This window comes from Dama dama, chromosome 18, assembly GCF_033118175.1.
Source record: "Dama dama isolate Ldn47 chromosome 18, ASM3311817v1, whole genome shotgun sequence".
In the NCBI taxonomy this organism is placed as follows: Eukaryota; Metazoa; Chordata; class Mammalia; order Artiodactyla; family Cervidae; genus Dama; species Dama dama.
In genome coordinates, this window is record NC_083698.1 from 46,853,711 (window position 1) to 46,871,229 (window position 17,519).

General features: G+C 38.6%; 1 protein-coding gene across 8 annotated transcripts in view; it reads right to left on the bottom strand.

The window, feature by feature from the left end:
- NRCAM (neuronal cell adhesion molecule) overlaps positions 1–17,519 on the bottom strand; it is a 92,316-nt gene that overhangs the window by 66,977 nt on the left and 7,820 nt on the right. For 4 of the 8 annotated variants that reach the window (XM_061165262.1, XM_061165266.1, XM_061165267.1 and 1 more), the window contains 5 exons: positions 15,524–15,646; positions 7,051–7,221; positions 6,417–6,473; positions 4,395–4,506; positions 1,531–1,715 (listed from right to left, as the gene is read on the bottom strand). In XM_061165262.1, the coding sequence (XP_061021245.1) occupies positions 1,531–1,715; positions 4,395–4,506; positions 6,417–6,473; positions 7,051–7,221; positions 15,524–15,646 (648 nt within the window). The remainder of the gene's footprint in view (positions 1–1,530; positions 1,716–4,394; positions 4,507–6,416; positions 6,474–7,050; positions 7,222–15,523; positions 15,647–17,519) is intronic. The other 4 variants (XM_061165263.1, XM_061165269.1, XM_061165268.1 and 1 more) reach the window with 1 other exon arrangement.

Sequence of the window (17,519 nt, forward strand, 5' to 3'; positions counted from 1 at the left end):
ATTTTTTATAACAAGGAACAATATCCTCATTATATCATTATCAGGACAGAAATGGAGAAACGTAATTATATGTGTGTTAGCTGTTATCAGTGTTATCAATATTAATTACTTCCCCAACTCTATAAATAAATTTTCTATCATCTCTTTTTTATTTCATAAAGCAGTTTTTCTTTGAACTTCTTTCCAGACTTAGAAAGGAGAACTAGTCAATTGAATTCTTTCAGGGATAAATCAAGCTTACTAAATTGATTAATCTTCATATTTTTCCTAAGGCACATTCTCCATTTCTTATCTGTAACCAAAATATTTTGTGAAACATTCCAACACACCCTCATTCCTAGAGAATGTTTATACCAGCGACTATTGAATTCTCATACAGATCAATAGGAAGGTTTTAAGAGAAACAAAAGCTTTTCCACCTAAGGTCAAATTTAGTGACCTCTGAGTGAAGAATTCCTGAATTGCTAGATTATAATCACCATCCAAACACCATCATTAGTATCATCATAATTACTTCTTTTTAAAAAAAGATTATATTCCATTTACAGTTATTATCAAATACTGGTTACATTACCTGTGTTGTACAATAGTTCCTTGTAGCTTATTTTAAAAATCATAGTTTGCACCTCTTAATCTCCTACTTCTTTACTGCCCTCCCTCCTTCCCTCTCCCCACTGGCAACCACTATATTTGGTACACCTATTTTCACTAGAGTTTTTCCTGATGATTTTTCATGATTCAACTGAGGTTTTGGGTGATGGAACCTTCTAATTGCATTAAATCTGGGAGCACATGATATTGACATGGCTTATTACTGGTTATATGAACCTTGATCACTTGGTTAGAGTGATGTCTGCCAGCTCTCTTCACTGTAAAGTTACTATTTTTCTGCTTTCCATATTCTATTCATTAGAAGCAGGTAACTTCAGCCCTTCTTAAGGGGAGGGCAATTAAGCTCTATCTCCTTAAAGGATGAGGAGTGAAGAACCTGTGGACATATATTAAACCTACTTCAGTAATTAATCTGGATGTGGGTGGGTAAGAGGAGAAAAAACACTTTGAGGCTATGCAAACAACCTGTTTCTCTTTAAAGTTTGACCCAGTAATTTTATCATTTTATTTATTTATTTTTGAGAGATATATTTTATTACAATGTAAGCCCAGGAGACAGGACTCTCAGATCACTTTGAGGGACTGCTCTGAAGAGGCAAGGGAGCATCCAGTAATTTTAGCATTCATCATTGGCTCTTGCCTATAGCAGTTACAACTGTGGAATTCTAATGGTGATTTTCTATTTCCTTCATTCTTTCAATACTTATTAACTGGAATCCTCTGCAAGGAAGATCGAGGGAACAAATTTTTAACCTGATTTAGATGCCCCATAAATGGCAATGAGAAGAGATTCAAGGTACCATGAGAATTGATATAAATTTACATTATTATTATTGAAGAATATAATTAAAGGCATTTAATGAAAGATTCAGGGCTTCTCATGGAGGCAAGAAGCATGTATTTTAGACAATGATATACCTTTAACTGTGACGGAAATGGTATGATGGATGGCTCCTAATGCATTTTTTGCTATACACTGGTAATTTCCAGAGTCTGCTTCTGTAACCTGAACGATTTGCAGAGTTTTCTTAAAGTTCCTATAAAATGTCCGGTTGATGGGGAGTGTTCCATCTTCTTTTATCCAGTAAATAATTGGGGTAGGCCTGATAAGATAAACAGAAAATAGAATCACGAAAAAAAATTCACCTGTTTTTGAAGGTGAATTTTCATGAAAGTTTGTCACAAACATAAAGATCATGAGGAACAGTTAAATATTTTAAGTAGCACCCCACTTCTATTAATCAATGCTCAAAACCTTACATTTCAGTCTGTAAGTTACCATTTTCACACAAGCAGAACTGTGCTAAGTGAAGGCACGCTGTGAACTCTGACTTCAGGGATCTGTTGAGAATGGCAGTGAAACTTACTTGACTGAAGGGACCTGATTATTACCTTCAAAGCTGACCAAGGAGACACTCTTGGAAAATTTTGCATGACCGGACTATATCAATCAAAAGAATGACCATGAAATTAATGACACTGAGTTACAATTTTCTAAAAAACTTTTTTTTTTTTTTAATGTGGGCCATTTTTAAAGTCTTCATTGAATTTTTGTTCTAATATTTCTTCTGTTTTTATGTTTTGTTTTTTTGGTCATAAGCCATATAGGATCTTAGCTCCCTGAACCCAAACCCCCTGCACTCTTAGCCACTAGCCTGCCAGGGCAGTCCTTCAAGTTACAATTTTTTAATCAGCCAGACTTAAAAAGGTTAGAGAAAGGTTAGAGAAAGAAGAAAGGTTAGAGAAAAGCTAACTTTAAAAAGGTTAGATTTTGTGCCCATAAACTTCTATACATATTTCCATACCAAATGGAAGAATCTCCCTATCTTATAACAGGCTATCTGATGATGTGAATGAAGTGATTAGAGGAATCGTGCTGTTATTTTAATTTCATTATTAGTGATATTTTAAAACATTATATCAATTGATAGAGGTAGGCCCAACTCACATGTTACTTAAACCATTTCTCACCTATATTTCTTATTAAATCATGAACTACAGAGACAGATGAAAAGTGAAGATTTAGGCTTAGAGTTAAAAAGATCTGCTTCAAAATCCCAGCCCTGCTCCTAAACTGCGCTCTGATTTTGGATCTCTGGCCTTTTGGGGCCTCAGTTTCCTCCACTGCCTTAATGGAGACAATAATGCTTGTTTTGACCTGGTGACCTGAGAAGGTTTTCCTGAGGGTAAAATAAAAATCCATTCAGTATATTTACTAAGCACTGAACTATATATCCCCTGGAGCAGGGCATGGCAACCCACTCCAGTATTCTTGCCTGGAGAATCACCATGGACAGAGGAGCCTGGTGGGCTGCAGTTCGTGAGGTCACAGAGCTGGACACGACTGAGCACGCACACACAAACACAAACTACAGGTCAAGCATTAAGTTGTGTGTTGGGAAGATAAAAAAAAAAGAATGGTCCAGGCCCTCAGGAAGAACACAATATTTATCATTAGAAATACTAGTGGGAATAATGGGTTGTAGAATTGTTTTTGTTTGTTTACTTGAATAAAAATAACTGAACAGATACACTTGATGAACTGAGTCATGAGTAGTCTTATTTCCTGACAGGGCCAGCAGGGGCCTCCATGTGTCTCTAGTGGTATTAATAAAATTTTTCCTGGAGGCCGATTCTGGGCTTCTAGGAAGGAATGTGATACTCTGAGTCACCAGGTCAAGGACAGCACAGATCACAACACAACACGACGTGTTTCTGAGAGTCCAGTCAATGTTCCAGCAAATGTGCCTTATCAATGGTATTTACTCTATGCCAGGCATGAGAGGAAAGTATTCAGAAGCTTGCCTCCAGCGTTTTCCTAACATAACAGCTGTTCCTGCAGCTGAGCTGAGGCTTCCCTGGGACTCTTCTCAAGGGCACATGGGTTCTGGGGGTGGTATCAGTTTTGAAGTGTGCATAGATGAGACAGGGCTTCCCTGGCGGCTAAGATGGTAAAGAATCCACTTACAATGTGGGAGACTTGGGTTTGAGCCCTGGGTTGGGAAGATCTCCTAGAGAAGGGTGTGGCAACCCACTCCAGGATTCTTGCCTAGAGAATTCCCATGGACAGAGGAGCCTGGCAGGCTAAAGTCCATGGGTCACAAAGAGTTGGACACGACTGGGTAACTAAGCATACACATAGATGAGACAGCTGCAAAGAAGCTGGTCTGGTGACCAGCGCTAGGAGGTAGAGGATGGGACAGCATGCCAGTGTCAAGGCTAAGCTCTAAGAGGCTGAATAGCTTCTGCTGTTAGGACTATAAGCCAGAGCTCAATTACCTGGAAGGATGTGAAAAATTCATGACCAAGATTTCCACTGCCCTACTAACAGCCAGGAGACCCAGAGCTATGAACCCACAGCTGAGCTGCTCAGAAGATGCATAAGCAGGCTCAAACGAAATCAGTCAGATCCAGCCCTGTTAAGGCACAACTTCTCTGCATACTTGTAGACAAATCATCAATGACAAACAGCTATTGGTTGTAAGCCTCTAAGTTTTGAGATGATCTGTTAGACAACAGTAGCAAAATAATAAGCTTAATTACAATTATAACAATCATAAGGTGATTACTGACACATTTCTAAAGGAACATTTCCATTAACAAAATATTTTTATTATACGAAATAACACATGGCCCGTTTTGGAAGTAATCATCACATTTTTCTTGATTGCTTAATTGAGTCTCTATCAATGATTCCTGCTATGATATAATATTAATGTCTCTCTACCCATCTACTATGTTTATATAAGAAATGGACATCAAAACAGACAGTGTTAACTCACAGCCCTTCTGCAATGCACTCAAGGGAAAGGACATTTCCTCTTAATTCCTCTTTGCGACTTGTATTGCCGTCTGGAGTTAAAAATGCTGGTGGCCTCTGTCTATGTGATTTAGCTGCAAACAAGAAGATCAATATGCATTCAAAGTAAGAATATGGATTTCTAGAAGAGCAGTTCACTGTCTAAAAATCTAATCCCTTTTCAAATCCATTTACCATTGATTGTGAAATTTGTTAAACAAACACATACATACTCCTTGCCTTATAAATAGCCATCACTCACTCAGTTGGCCAGAAGTAGAAACTACTTTGGTTGCATAAGCACTAATAATGAGGACTATTTTCCATTATATATTTTCCTAATTTGGGTTAGGGTTCTATGTATTTTTGGTGGGTTGGTAAAGTTTCAAAATGTAGACATAGAGAGGAAAATTATGTTATCAAATTATCCATCACTCAAGATGAGTACTCAGGTCAAAGGGAAAATGAGCTGTCTATTTTCTGGAAGATGTTAGGTTTTTCTGAAAGCTATGACAATGGACAAGGTCTTTTGGTTTATCCTAGGGACAACATTATAGTCAATTCCATTGATTAATCATGAAGATAAATCATGGTGGACATCTAATATATCAAGATACCCAAATTGTGAGGTTTACAGAAAACAAAACAAAACTAGAAAGTGACTGGCAGAGGTCTGGCAAATGTGTGCCACAGATTATGGGTGAAGTTAAAGAAATTAAAATTGGTTTCACCAATGAAAAAATAAAGAGGGCTCAAGTCAGAGATCTCAGGGAGGGATATATATATAGAGAGAGAGAGAAAGAAAGAGAGCCTACCTTCATGTTTCATGAAGAAAAAACCTATGGAGACCTGGCCTAAATGTGTCCTTATCCTCTGGTGGCATCTCAGAAGAACTTAAAGTAGAAATCCTACCATCTTGAGGTTCTAAGAGCACTTTAAGAGTGTGCAACACTTTAATGTGTTATCTACTTGATGCTCATAAAAACTGAAAAGGTAATATATAAATTATCCTCACTTCTCAGAAGAAAAAGCTGAACACCAGAAAAGGTACTACTGAAGACAAATTAGAGTTTTCCTTAGATTTTAGAGATGGTGGAGGAACCCTTACTCCTTTGAAATATCACTTTGAAAGTGATTTCGAGCTCCATATTTTTCAGGAGTATTTTAATATAAAATAAAATAACATGAAATAAGGTAAAAATAAAATAAAAGTAAGGCAGGAGTTACTCTACTCTAAAGTATGTTACTCTGGCCACTGATAGTACCTTAGTGATTTTTACTTCATATCTCAAGGGTAAAAAATTAGTACAGCAGAAATTTGAGCTTATGGATAATTTAAGAGGACCCCATATTCAGAACCCATAATTTTCATTCATAGACTCTATATTTGAGATCCATGTTTCCCTTAAGGAAATAAAATTCTTTTCCCTTTAAAAGAATGATGTTAAATCCATTTTTAAAAGATTATTTCCCCTGAAGATAGTGTCTTGATTTTAAACTAAACTAAGAGAAATACTATTTCTAATTATATGACATTGATAAGGTCATGTGAAAACAGACGGAATACAATGCTTTCCTCTCAAAATCTGGTTAATGTTACTTGCTAAAGGTTATTAAGACTTTGATGTTAGTATTTTAGCAGGTTAATGTACCTTGCCAATTCTTATTAATCTACGAGAAAAGCTTATGAGCCAGACAAAAAATGAAAAATGTAATTCTGAACATATATGAAAGATTTTTTTTCAAATTTTGTGGGATGATTCTTTACATGAAAACAGTTATAGTAACTTTTGTTATTACACATACAACATGGAACATGTTTTAATGACATGTTTGAGAGCTCAAAGCTAAATTTATATGAAACATACATTGATTCTAGTGGTATTAAACATGTAACTAGGAATTTCGTAAAGAAATAAGGTTAAACAGCCATGGAGGTGAAGTTAGTGAACTAAATTCTACAATGAAGAAGAAATACCAGTTACAATCAATCACCAAAACTCACCACCATAAAACTCAGTGTCACTCAAATTAGCAGCTATAGTGTCATTCAATTCATCCACTGAAATAAACAGAATATTATGAAGAATGCAAAAAGAAGAGGAGAGAGAATTGTAAAAAAAAAAAAAGTACTGGGCAACAAAACATAAACCACTATGCTGAGCAAGTGCCATCCCAACCTAGTAAAAACAGTACTTTACATTGTACATGACTATTTCATTAATTCACTGAGCCACCCCCAACCAGTAAGATACGAGCATATAACCGAAGCTTCAGGACACCCAGTTAATGGTCTTGTGGAGCATAAACCACAAGCAAGTGCTCAGAACACTAAGAACTGGGTTGGCCAAAAAGTTCATTCAGGCTTTTCTGTAACATCTTACTAATGTTTTGGCCAAACCAGTAGATTCAGGAAGTTATCATAGAAACAATAATGGTAATAACAGTAAAAACTGTAAAATAGAGTAAAGTAGGCAAGCTTCCTATAATACACATGCCAACACTTTCATGACTATTCACAGGTACATCCCTGATCAATGAATCTGTTTACTTCAAAGTGAGTGGTATTTAATAATTGACATACTTGCACACATTTGTAAACATCATTGCAAGAGAGTTTCTGGAAATTGAACTCTTACCTGAAATCACCTTAACAGAAATTGGTTGCTTCTGCTGTATGGTTTGAGTGTGATTAAACCTGGCGTAACAGATGTAGTCTTCCCGGGTGTCCTCCGGGAGCACATTGGAAAAGTAAAGGTCTCCATTCAGACCTTGGGAAACTCTCTCACTCTGTGGAAGTCTTTGAAAGGCTGGAGAATGGCAGAGAGATATCTAGATCATTCCATCACAAAGGGGCCACTTTCCAAATTAGCAAGACAACTGTATCTACTAATAAATAGTCCTGTGAACTTCACTTGCATGTATTTTTTTCCTCTATAAAGCTCTTTTGAGTAAAAGCAAATAATTGAAAAAAGAAAAGACATATGTATTAAAATTCCAACTGTACCTGCCAGACCCTAACTTCTCTAGAGTGGGGGCAGAGGTGAGATTAAAGTTGCCCAGTGAAGGGTTTTAGAAAACAAGCGTAAACCAAAAAATGTTTATGGAAAGAGTTTGTGTGACTTTTCCTAACATTTAAGTTAATCCCTAAGTACCAGACCACCTGGCCTGCCTCTTGAGAAATTTGTATGCAGGTCAGGAAGCAACAGTTAGAACTGGACATGGAACAACAGACTGGTTCCAAATAGGAAAAGGAGTACATCAAGGCTGTATATTGTCACCCTGCTTATTTAACTTATATGCAGAGTACATCATGAGAAACTCTGGGCTGGATGAAGCACAAGCTGGAATCACAATTGCCAGGAGAAAGATCAATAACCTCAGATATGCAGATGACACCACTCTTATGGCAGAAAGTGAAAAAGAACTAAAGAGCCTCTTGATGAAAGTGAAAGAGGGGAGTGAAAAAGTTGGCTTAAAACTCAACATTCAGAAAACTATGATCATGGCCTCTGGTCCCATCACTTCATGGCAAATAGATGGGGAAACAGTGGAAACAGTGGCAGACTTTATTTTTTTGGGCTCCAAAAAAATCTGCAGGTCCATGGCTGCAGATGGTGACTGCAGCCATAAAATTAAAAGACACTTACTCCCTGGAAGGGAAGTTATGACCAAACTAGACAGCATATTAAAAAGCAGAGACATCACTTTGTCAACAAAGGTCTGTCTAGTCAAAGCTATGGTTTTTTCAGTAGTCACACTTGGATGTGAGAGTTGGACTAAAAAGAAAGCTGAGTGCCGAAGAATTGATGCTTTTGAACTGGGGTGTTGGAGAAGACTCTTGAGAGTCCCTTGGACTGCAAGGAGATCCAACCAGTCCATCCTAAAGGAGATCAGTCCTGGGTGTTCATTGGAAGGACTGATGTTGAAGCTGAAACTCCAATACTTTGGTCACCTGATGCGAAGAACTGACTCACTGGAAAAGACCCTGATGCTGGGAAAGATTGAAGGTAGGAGGAGAAGGTGATGACAGAGGATGAGGTGGTTGAATGGCATCACCGACTCAATGGACATGAATTTGGGTAAACTCTGTGAGTTGGTGATGGGCAGGGAGACCTGGCGCGCTGCAGACCATGGGGTCGCAAGGAGTCGGACACGTCTGAACAACTGAACTGAACTGAATGAGTGTTAATCACAGATACACGCATATCTCAGAAAATGCATTATGGAAGCTTATAAGGATGTTAACTTGGGTTGCGTCTACATACACAGTCAGACAGTACTGTGAGAGCACCTAATGGTGATGACCTAGGCCCTGGACAAAGTGTCAGACGGACCAAGGTCCCTGCCTTGTCTGAGTCCAGGATAGAGATCTAACTGGAGAATCAGGCAACAAACAGGCAATTAACAGCAGGGTGAAATATTGATTTAATGATGCAGATGTGCCCCTCAGAGGCCCCCCATACCCAACCTCCCTCACCTCCTCTATTTTTTCTTTTCTGTGTTACCAATTACCTTCTAACATACAGTGAGTTTTACCTGTCGTGTGTATGGCTCATGGCCCATCTCCCTGACCTAGAATTTAAGATCCAGAAGGGCAGAGACTGTCATCTGCTTGGGCTACTATTGTAGCCCTGAAAATGCACCTGGTCCCTCATAGAATCTCTGTAATTAAATGAGTTTCAAGCAGCACTGGGACTTCCCAGTTTCACGTTTAACAACAGACTTCCCCTCAGGTCCAAGGAAATGTCTAGCCTTAAGAAAGTAGGGGTGATTTTCTAAGGAGATGAAGGACTCAGGGAAGTGGGACCACTGATCTATGTGTGAACTTACACTTGGCTGGCTAGCATGCCTCCTGAGGCTTCTGACTCAGTTCACTGGGAGAGTGCTTCAGCTCTGAAGTGAGAGGACTAGGAAAAATCGCACCTCTCAGTTGCCTCCGGCCAAGTGTTAACATCTCCTGGGAGGAGGATTTCTCAGCCTGAGTCAAGCAGCTATGTTCCTCCAGCAGCAGGTACCCTACCCAATCATCATGAAATGCAAAATGATGGGTAAAAGCCTGCAGCTCCCTTGGGTGGGAGAAGGCAGGGAAATCTGGAGACAGACTTTGAAAGGATGCCAGTTAACCATGTGAGTCAAGTTCGTGGTCAAGATCGGGCTTTGGTTGGTGGTTGTAAATTCATGGTTTGAAGTCACTAACAAGGGAAAGAGTTGTTTTAAAAAATAACTCAGAAAAATAATGTATGTTTATTTTATGAATACAAAGATATAAAGATTGGGATATATTTATCTTCTTTCATTTCTCCTGCTATATTTTATTGTGGATTTGTGTTGGGGGATCAAATGAAAGGGAATGGGATTTTATGAGGGTGGGAACACTTTGCCCATTGAATTCCTTTGCATTGCATTGGGAAAAAAATGTATGCAGATAGGAATAATTTGGTAAGGTCATCTTGCCAGGAGAATGCTACACATATCTGAATTTTTTTCTCATACCCAGATGCAATTTCACTTGAAAAATCCAGATGCATTGTCAACGGCCTAAAATGTATGGAAATGACATAACCAGCAGTGCAATATGAAAAAAAAAATTAGTTTCGTATTCAGATGATCCTGAGACTTCACATGTAAACATCTCTTTATTAAGCAGAAAAGTCATCATTTCTGAATAAGAAGCAAAAACCAATTCCTGGGCTTCACTTTGGCAGTGAGATTTGGATACTGTTATTCTAAACCGTAGATATCACTCAGTTCTACGTGATTTGTTACTTATGCTTTCAAAATCTGTAAAAGTTATTACATAATCATATGAAAAATATTTTTGTCCATTTATACATTTATATATATATATTTTCCACTTCTCTGTGATACTTTCTCTGAGTGATCTCATATAAGAGTCAAAAATGGAAAGGAAATGTGAAAGCTAAATTTTATCTTCTGTAATGTGAACAGCTTGTGATTTCAGAGGAAATCAAGTCACTGAGAATAGAATGTATTCCCCACAAGTATTTTCAACCTTCCCCACCATTCTACCCAGAGGATTCCTGTCAAGGACAACGGCGACTCCCATGTTGCCAAATTCAATAGTTATTTCTCAATCAGATTGGAAGCTGTCTCATCTCTCAGCAGTGTTTGAAACGACTGATATTCTGTCTTCTTGGCACTTTTTCTTCCCCTTGTTCTGGGGCCACCTCCTCTCTGTTTTCTTCTTACTGAAGCCACTGCTCTTTCTCATCTGCTTCTCTTTGCTCCCTGAAGTTTTGGCCCCAGGAGGTTCCTGGTCTCAGCCCCCAGGCTGTGCTCTTCATCACCTGCACTTCTTCCTCCAGACTCTGACTCTAAGAAGCATCTCTGCACTAACATTCACGAATGGCTGGAAAGGGCCCTGAATCTTTCTTCTGACTCATGAAGCTCTAACTCTTGCTGGACACCTTCACAAGGATGCCTCCCAGGCTTCTTGCATTCAAAACCCCGGTTCCTAGTCTCCAAGCAGAAACACATGCTCCCTCCAAAGTAACATGCTAACGGGAGGTTTGGAAGGGTAGGCGAGCAGAGCAACAAACAATCCCCTAAGGTTAGAGAAGGGGTGGACAGATGTTACAATGACTAATGAATGACTTCATTTCCCTGTGCCTCAGTTCTTTCACCTAAAAAGAGAAGTCATCTGAGTTGCCTCCTGGGGCTGCTGTAAAAAATGGACGAGATGACTCATGTAAAGTCTTTAGCCAAACGACAGGCGCTTGGGCATTAAAATGCCTAAGTAGCTATTGTTACTTCTGTATATAAAATAGATAATAAACAAGCATCTACTGTATATAGCACAGGGAACTGTGCTCAATACTCTGTAATAACCTAAATGGGAAAAGAATTTGTACATGTGTAACTGAGTCACTGGGCTGTATACCAGAAACTAACGCAACACTGCAAACCAACTATATTCCAATATAAGATAAAAAGTTAACTAAAAAATATTAGCTGTTACTGGGGATAAAAGAACAAAAACAATAAAAAGACACAACACATTCTGAACAGTTTTATTTCCTTTCCTCCATGGGCTTCTGCTGTTTCAGGAAAGGGCAACTGCATTTTACCAGTTGTTCAGTCAGTCTTTGGGGTTACCTTTGATTCTGCTCTCTCATGCCTCCATCCTGACCCCAATAAATCCTGGAAGAAACTCTGAAATTATATTTGGAATCTGACTATTTCTTACCCACTCGACTACTACTACCCAAGTCAGAGTTCCCATCAACTCTTGTCCAGATCACAGCACTGGCCTCCTAACAGGCTGCCCTTCTCTTCTTTCTGTCCTCTCTATTCTCCAGGCATGAACCGAAGTGATGTGCTTACTATCTGATCTGTGTCAGGTGAAGCCACTCCTTCAATGGCTCCCTACTTCTTTGAAAGCAAAAGCCAAAGTCTTATGCATTGAGTCCCTGAACTTTCCTGACCTCTTCTCTGCCTGTCACCCTTGGGTTAGTCAGCCTGGCCACACTGGCCTCCCTGCTGCTTTTACACACTCCAGGGATGCACCTGTCCTTGGGGTTTTACTGACTTTCTCTTTCCATCCAGATAGTGAAGATCTGTATGCTCTTTCATTCCTGTAAGTTTCTGCTCAAAATTCTGCCTATTTTTGTCCATAGCACTTACTGTCAACTGATGCATATTTTCTAAATACACTTTTAGTCTGCTTCTTTCTCTCCTTCCTTTTATCCCCACTGCAAAGAATATAAATTCTGTGAGAGAAGGACCTTTGGTTTATTTAGAGAGGCACCTGGTACATGGTAGTTCAGTTCAGTTACTAAGCTGTGTCCAACTCTTTGTGACCCCATGGACTGCAGCACGCCAAGCTCCCCTGTCCATCACCAACTCCCAGAGTTTGCTCAAACTCATGCCCATTGAGTCCGTGATGCCACCTAACCATCTCATCCTCTGTCATCCCCTTTTCCTCCTGCCTTCAATCCTTCCCAGCATCAGGGTCTTTTCCAATGAGTTAGTTGTTTGCATCAGGTGGCCAAAGTATTGGAGTTTCAGCTTTAGCATCAGTCCTTCCAATGAGTACTCAGGGCTGATTTCCTTTAGGATTCACTGGTTTGATCTCCTTGCAGTTCAAGGGACTCTCAAGAGTCTTCTCCAACACCATAGTTCAAAAGCATAAATTCTCTGGCACTCAGCTTTCTTTATGGTCCAACTCTCACATCCATACATGACTATTGGAAAAACCACAGCTTTGACTATACGGACCTTTGTCAGCAAAGTAATAGCTCTACTTTTTAATATGCTGCCTAGGTTGGTCATAGCTTTTTCTCCAATCTTTTAATTTCATGGGTGCAGTCACCATCTGCAATGATACCAGAGCCCAAGAGAATAAAATCTGTCACTGCTTCCATTGTTTCCTCATATATTTGTGATGAAGTGATGAGACCGAAAGCCATGATCTTCATTTTTTGAATTTGAGTTTTAAGCCAGCTTTTTCATTCTCCTCTTTCACTTTCATCAAGAGGCTCTTTAGTTCCTCTTTGCTTTCTGCCATTGAGGTGGTGTCATCTGTATATCTGAGGTTACTGATATTTTTCCCAGCAATCTTGATGTCAGCTTGTGCTTCATCCAGCCCAGCATTTCTCATGATGTACTCTGCATGTAAGTTATATAAGCAAGGTGACAATATACAGCCTTGATGTACTCCTTTCCCAATTTGGATCCAGTCCATTGTTCCTTGTCCAGTTCTAACTGTTCCTTCTTGACCTGCAAACAGATTTCTCAGGAGGCAAGTAAAGTGGTCTGGTATTTCCATCTCTTTAAAAATTTTCCAGTTTGTTGTGATCCACACAGTCAAAGGCTTTATGGTAGTCCATGAAGCAGAAGTAGATGTTTTTCTGGAATTCTCTAGCTTTTTCTATGATCCAATGGATGTGGCAATTTGATTTCTGGTTCCTCTGCCTTTTCTAAATCTGTTTGAACATCTGGACATTCTCAGGTCATGTACTGTTGAAGCCCAGCTTGGGGAAGTTTGAGCATTACATTGCTAGCATGTAAGATGAGTGCAATTATGCAGTAGTTTGAACATTCTTTGATACTGCCTTTCGTTGGGAATGGAATGAAAACTGACGTTTTCTAGTCCTGTTGCCACTGCTGAGTCTTCCAATTTTGCTGGCATATTTAGTGCAGCACTTTCACAGCATCATCTTTTAGGACTTGAAATAGCTCAACTGGAATTCCATCACCTCCACTAGCTCTATTCATAGGATGCTTCCTAAGGCTCACTTGACTTTGCACTCCAGGATGTTTGGCTGTAGGTGAGTGATCACACCATTGTGGTTATCTGGCTCATTAAGATCTTTGTTGTATAGTTCTTGCCACCTCTTCTTAATATCTTCTGCTTCTGTTAGGTCCATACTGTTTCTGTCCTTTATTGTGCCCATCTTTACATGACATGTTCCCTTGGTATCTTTAATTTTCTTAAAGATCTCTCTAGTCTTTCCCATTCTATTGTTTTCCTCTATTTATTTGTATTGATTACTTAGGAAGGCTTTATTATCTCTCCTTGCTATTCTCTGGAACTCTTCAGATGGATATATCTTTCCTTTTCTCCTTTGTCTTCAGCTTCTCTTCTTTTCTCAGCTCTTTGTAAGGGCTCCTCAGACAGCCATTGTGCCTTTTTGTATTTCTTCTTCTTGGGAATCACTGCTTCTCATACAGTGTTATGAATCGCCTTCCAGAGTTCTTCAGGCACTCTGTCTACCAGATCTAATCCCTTCAATCTATTTGTCACTTCCAATGTATAATCATAAGGGATTTGATTTAGGTCATACCTGAATGTTCTAGTGTTTTCCCATATTTTCTTCAATTTAAGGCTGAATTTTTCAATAATGAGTTCATGATCTGAGCCACAGTCAGCTCCCAGTCTTGTTTTTGCTGACTGTATAGAGCTTCTCCATCTTTGGCTGCAAAGAATATAATCAACCTGATTTTGGCATTGATCATCTGGTGATGTCCATGTGTAGAGTGGCCTCTTGTGTTATTGAAGGAGGGTGTTTGTGATGATCAGTGCATTCTCTTGGCAAAAGCCTGTTAGCCTTTGTCCTGCTTCATCCAAGGCCAAACTTGCCTGTTACTCCAGGTATCTCTCAACTTCCTACTTTTGCATTCCAGTCCCCTATGATGAAAAGGACATCTTTTTTGGGTGTTAGTTCTAGAAGGTTTTATAGGTCTTCATAGGACTGTTCAACTTCAGCTTCTTTAGCATTACTGGTCAGGGCATAGATTTGGATTACTGTGATATTGAATGGTTTGCCTTGGAAATGAACAGAGATCATTCTGTTGTTTTTGAGATTGCATCCAAGTACTGCATTTTGGATGCTTCTGTTGACTATGAGGGCTACCCCATTTCTTCTAAGGGATTCTTGCTTGGTCCCACCCATTAGAACAAGACCCAGATTCCCCCACAGCCAGTCCCTCCCATCAGGAAGCTTCTACAAGCCTCTTATCCTTATCCATCAGAGGGCAGACACGATGGAAACCACAATTACAGAAAACTAACCAAACTGATCACTTGGATCACAGCCTTGTCTAATTCAATGAAACTATGAGTCATGCCGTGTAGGGCCACCCAAGACTAACATGGAGAATTCTGACAAAATGTGGTCCACTGGAGAAGGGAATGGCAAACTGCTTCAGTATTCTTGCCTTGAGAACCCCATCAACAGTATGAAAAGGCAAAAAGATAGGACATTGAAAGATGAACTCCTCAGATCGGTAGGTGCCCAATATGCTACTAGAGAAGAGTGGAGAAATAGCTCTAGAACGAGTGAGGAGGCTGAGCTAAAACAAAAACAATGCCCAGCTGTGTATGTGACTGGTGATGGCAGTAAAATCCAATGCTATAAAGAATAATTTTGCATAAGAACCTGGAATGTTAGGTCTATGAATCAAGATAAATAGGTACATAGTAGGTGTTCAATAAAACAGAGCAAATGACTGAAATGATATGTGATGTTTTCCTGAGCATCTCTAAAAAAATTTATAAACATCTTATGAATCACAGGAGGTAATCATTGATTGGGATAGCCAATAATCATAAGACTCTTGAAGAAAGTTCATATTTTTAAAACTTACAATTATCCATCCAGAATATTATGGGTGGTGGTAACCCAATTGGTGGTCTGCAGGGAAGGACCAAAGACTGGCCATTTCGAAGTGTTATTGGTTCAAGCTTTTCTTTGGTCCACAACGGTGACCCTAATAAAATAAAATAACAACTTCTAAGTTATTTATGCACTGGAAAACAAAAAAAGCACTGGAAAGAAAGATAAACCAAACTTGTAGAGAAATACTAACTTGGAATTTATGGAAATTAAGATAACAAATTTTTCAAAAAATGACACTCAGTATAAGTTCTGAGTCAGCAAGTCCATGTCTAAGAATTTATATTAAATAAATCCTTGAAGACACATAATGATTTTGTTAAAAGCATGGTTTTCACAAAAGAACAAAAACACTTATATATGTAAAAATATTTGTGAAAGAAATAATGGTAAACCTATATTTTTGAATAAAATAGTGTTAGATGTTGTATAAAGACAGTTAGATAATAAGTACAAGATTAATATAATATGCATGATATGTAGATAAGCCAAAAAGGTTACAAAATAGTACTTCAGAATGAGTTTGTTTTCAATATGTATACACATATCTGCCTGGGTAAAACCATAAAAAACAGTTATTTCCTTGAATGAAAGGATTTGTGCACAATTTTTATGGTTTTTTTTTTTTTCCCGTTCATTTGTAGTTGATTTGTCCTATAAAGCACACATATTATACACATAATTGAAAAAAACTTTAAAAAGGACAAGACCTTCAAATGGTCACTGTTCTTTAAATACATGCTCTTGGGTTGTTGAGAGGATGTACTGACTATTGCAAAAAGGCTATTGCAATAATATCAAGATAATGAGGCCACTGTTTCCAGTGAAATTTTGATATAAAAATGTTTAAAGAAATATATGCACCCTAATGTTCCTATTCATAGCAAAATTATTTATAATAGCCAAGATATGGAAGCAACCTAAGTGTCCATCAACAGATGACTGGATAAAGAAGGGGTGTGTGTGTGTGTGTGTGTGTGTGTGTGTGTGTGTGTGTGACATACAATGAAACATTGGGCTTCCCTGGGGCTCAGATGGTAAAGAATCTACCTGCAATGCAGGAGACCTAGGTTCAACCCTGGGTCAGAAAGATTCCCTGGAGAAGGGAATGGCTACCCACTCCAGTAATCTTGTCTGGAGAATTCCCTCGACAGAGGAGCCTGGCAGGCTATAGTCCATGGGGTTGCAAGAGTCAGACATGACTGAACAACTAACACTTTCACGTTCACATGATGGAATATTACTCAGCCATAAAAAAGAATGAAAATTTGCCACCTGCAGCAACATAGATGGACTTGTAGGGCACTGTGATAAGTGAAATAGGTCTCTTTGTACAGAGAAAGACAAATAGATGATATCATTCATATGTGGAATCTAAAAAATACAAGAAATTAGTGAATATAACAAAAAGGCAGCAGACTCACAGATATGTACTCACTCACAAACTAGTGCCTCCCAATGGGAACAGGGAAGAGGAGAGGGGCAACATAGGAGAAAGGAGTTAAGAACTACAAACTGCTGTGTATAAAATAAGTTACAAGGATATATTACACAACACAGGAAATATAACCAATTTTTATAATATTTCTAAATGGAGTATAACCTTTAAAATTGTGAATCCCTATATACATATAACCTTTATAATAAAGTACATCAACAATATTTCAATTTAAAAATGTTTAAAGAAGTAATACTTATACCTCAATTACCCATTTTATATTGAATTTATCTCCATCTGACTATATGGACTATGCTTGTACATAAGATTTAGGAGAAATTTAATAATTAGGTCAATCCGAGGAAGAAGCATTTTTCTTACCCCTGGTGATTTATTCTGGATTTCTACAAAAGACACACTGGTTTGGCAAAACATTAGGCTGAGGAATTGGGATAAAGTGGAAAAGGGTGATGATTTTCATGCAAAATAAAGTTAGAGTATTGGCATCAATGCCACTGCCTTCTTTTTT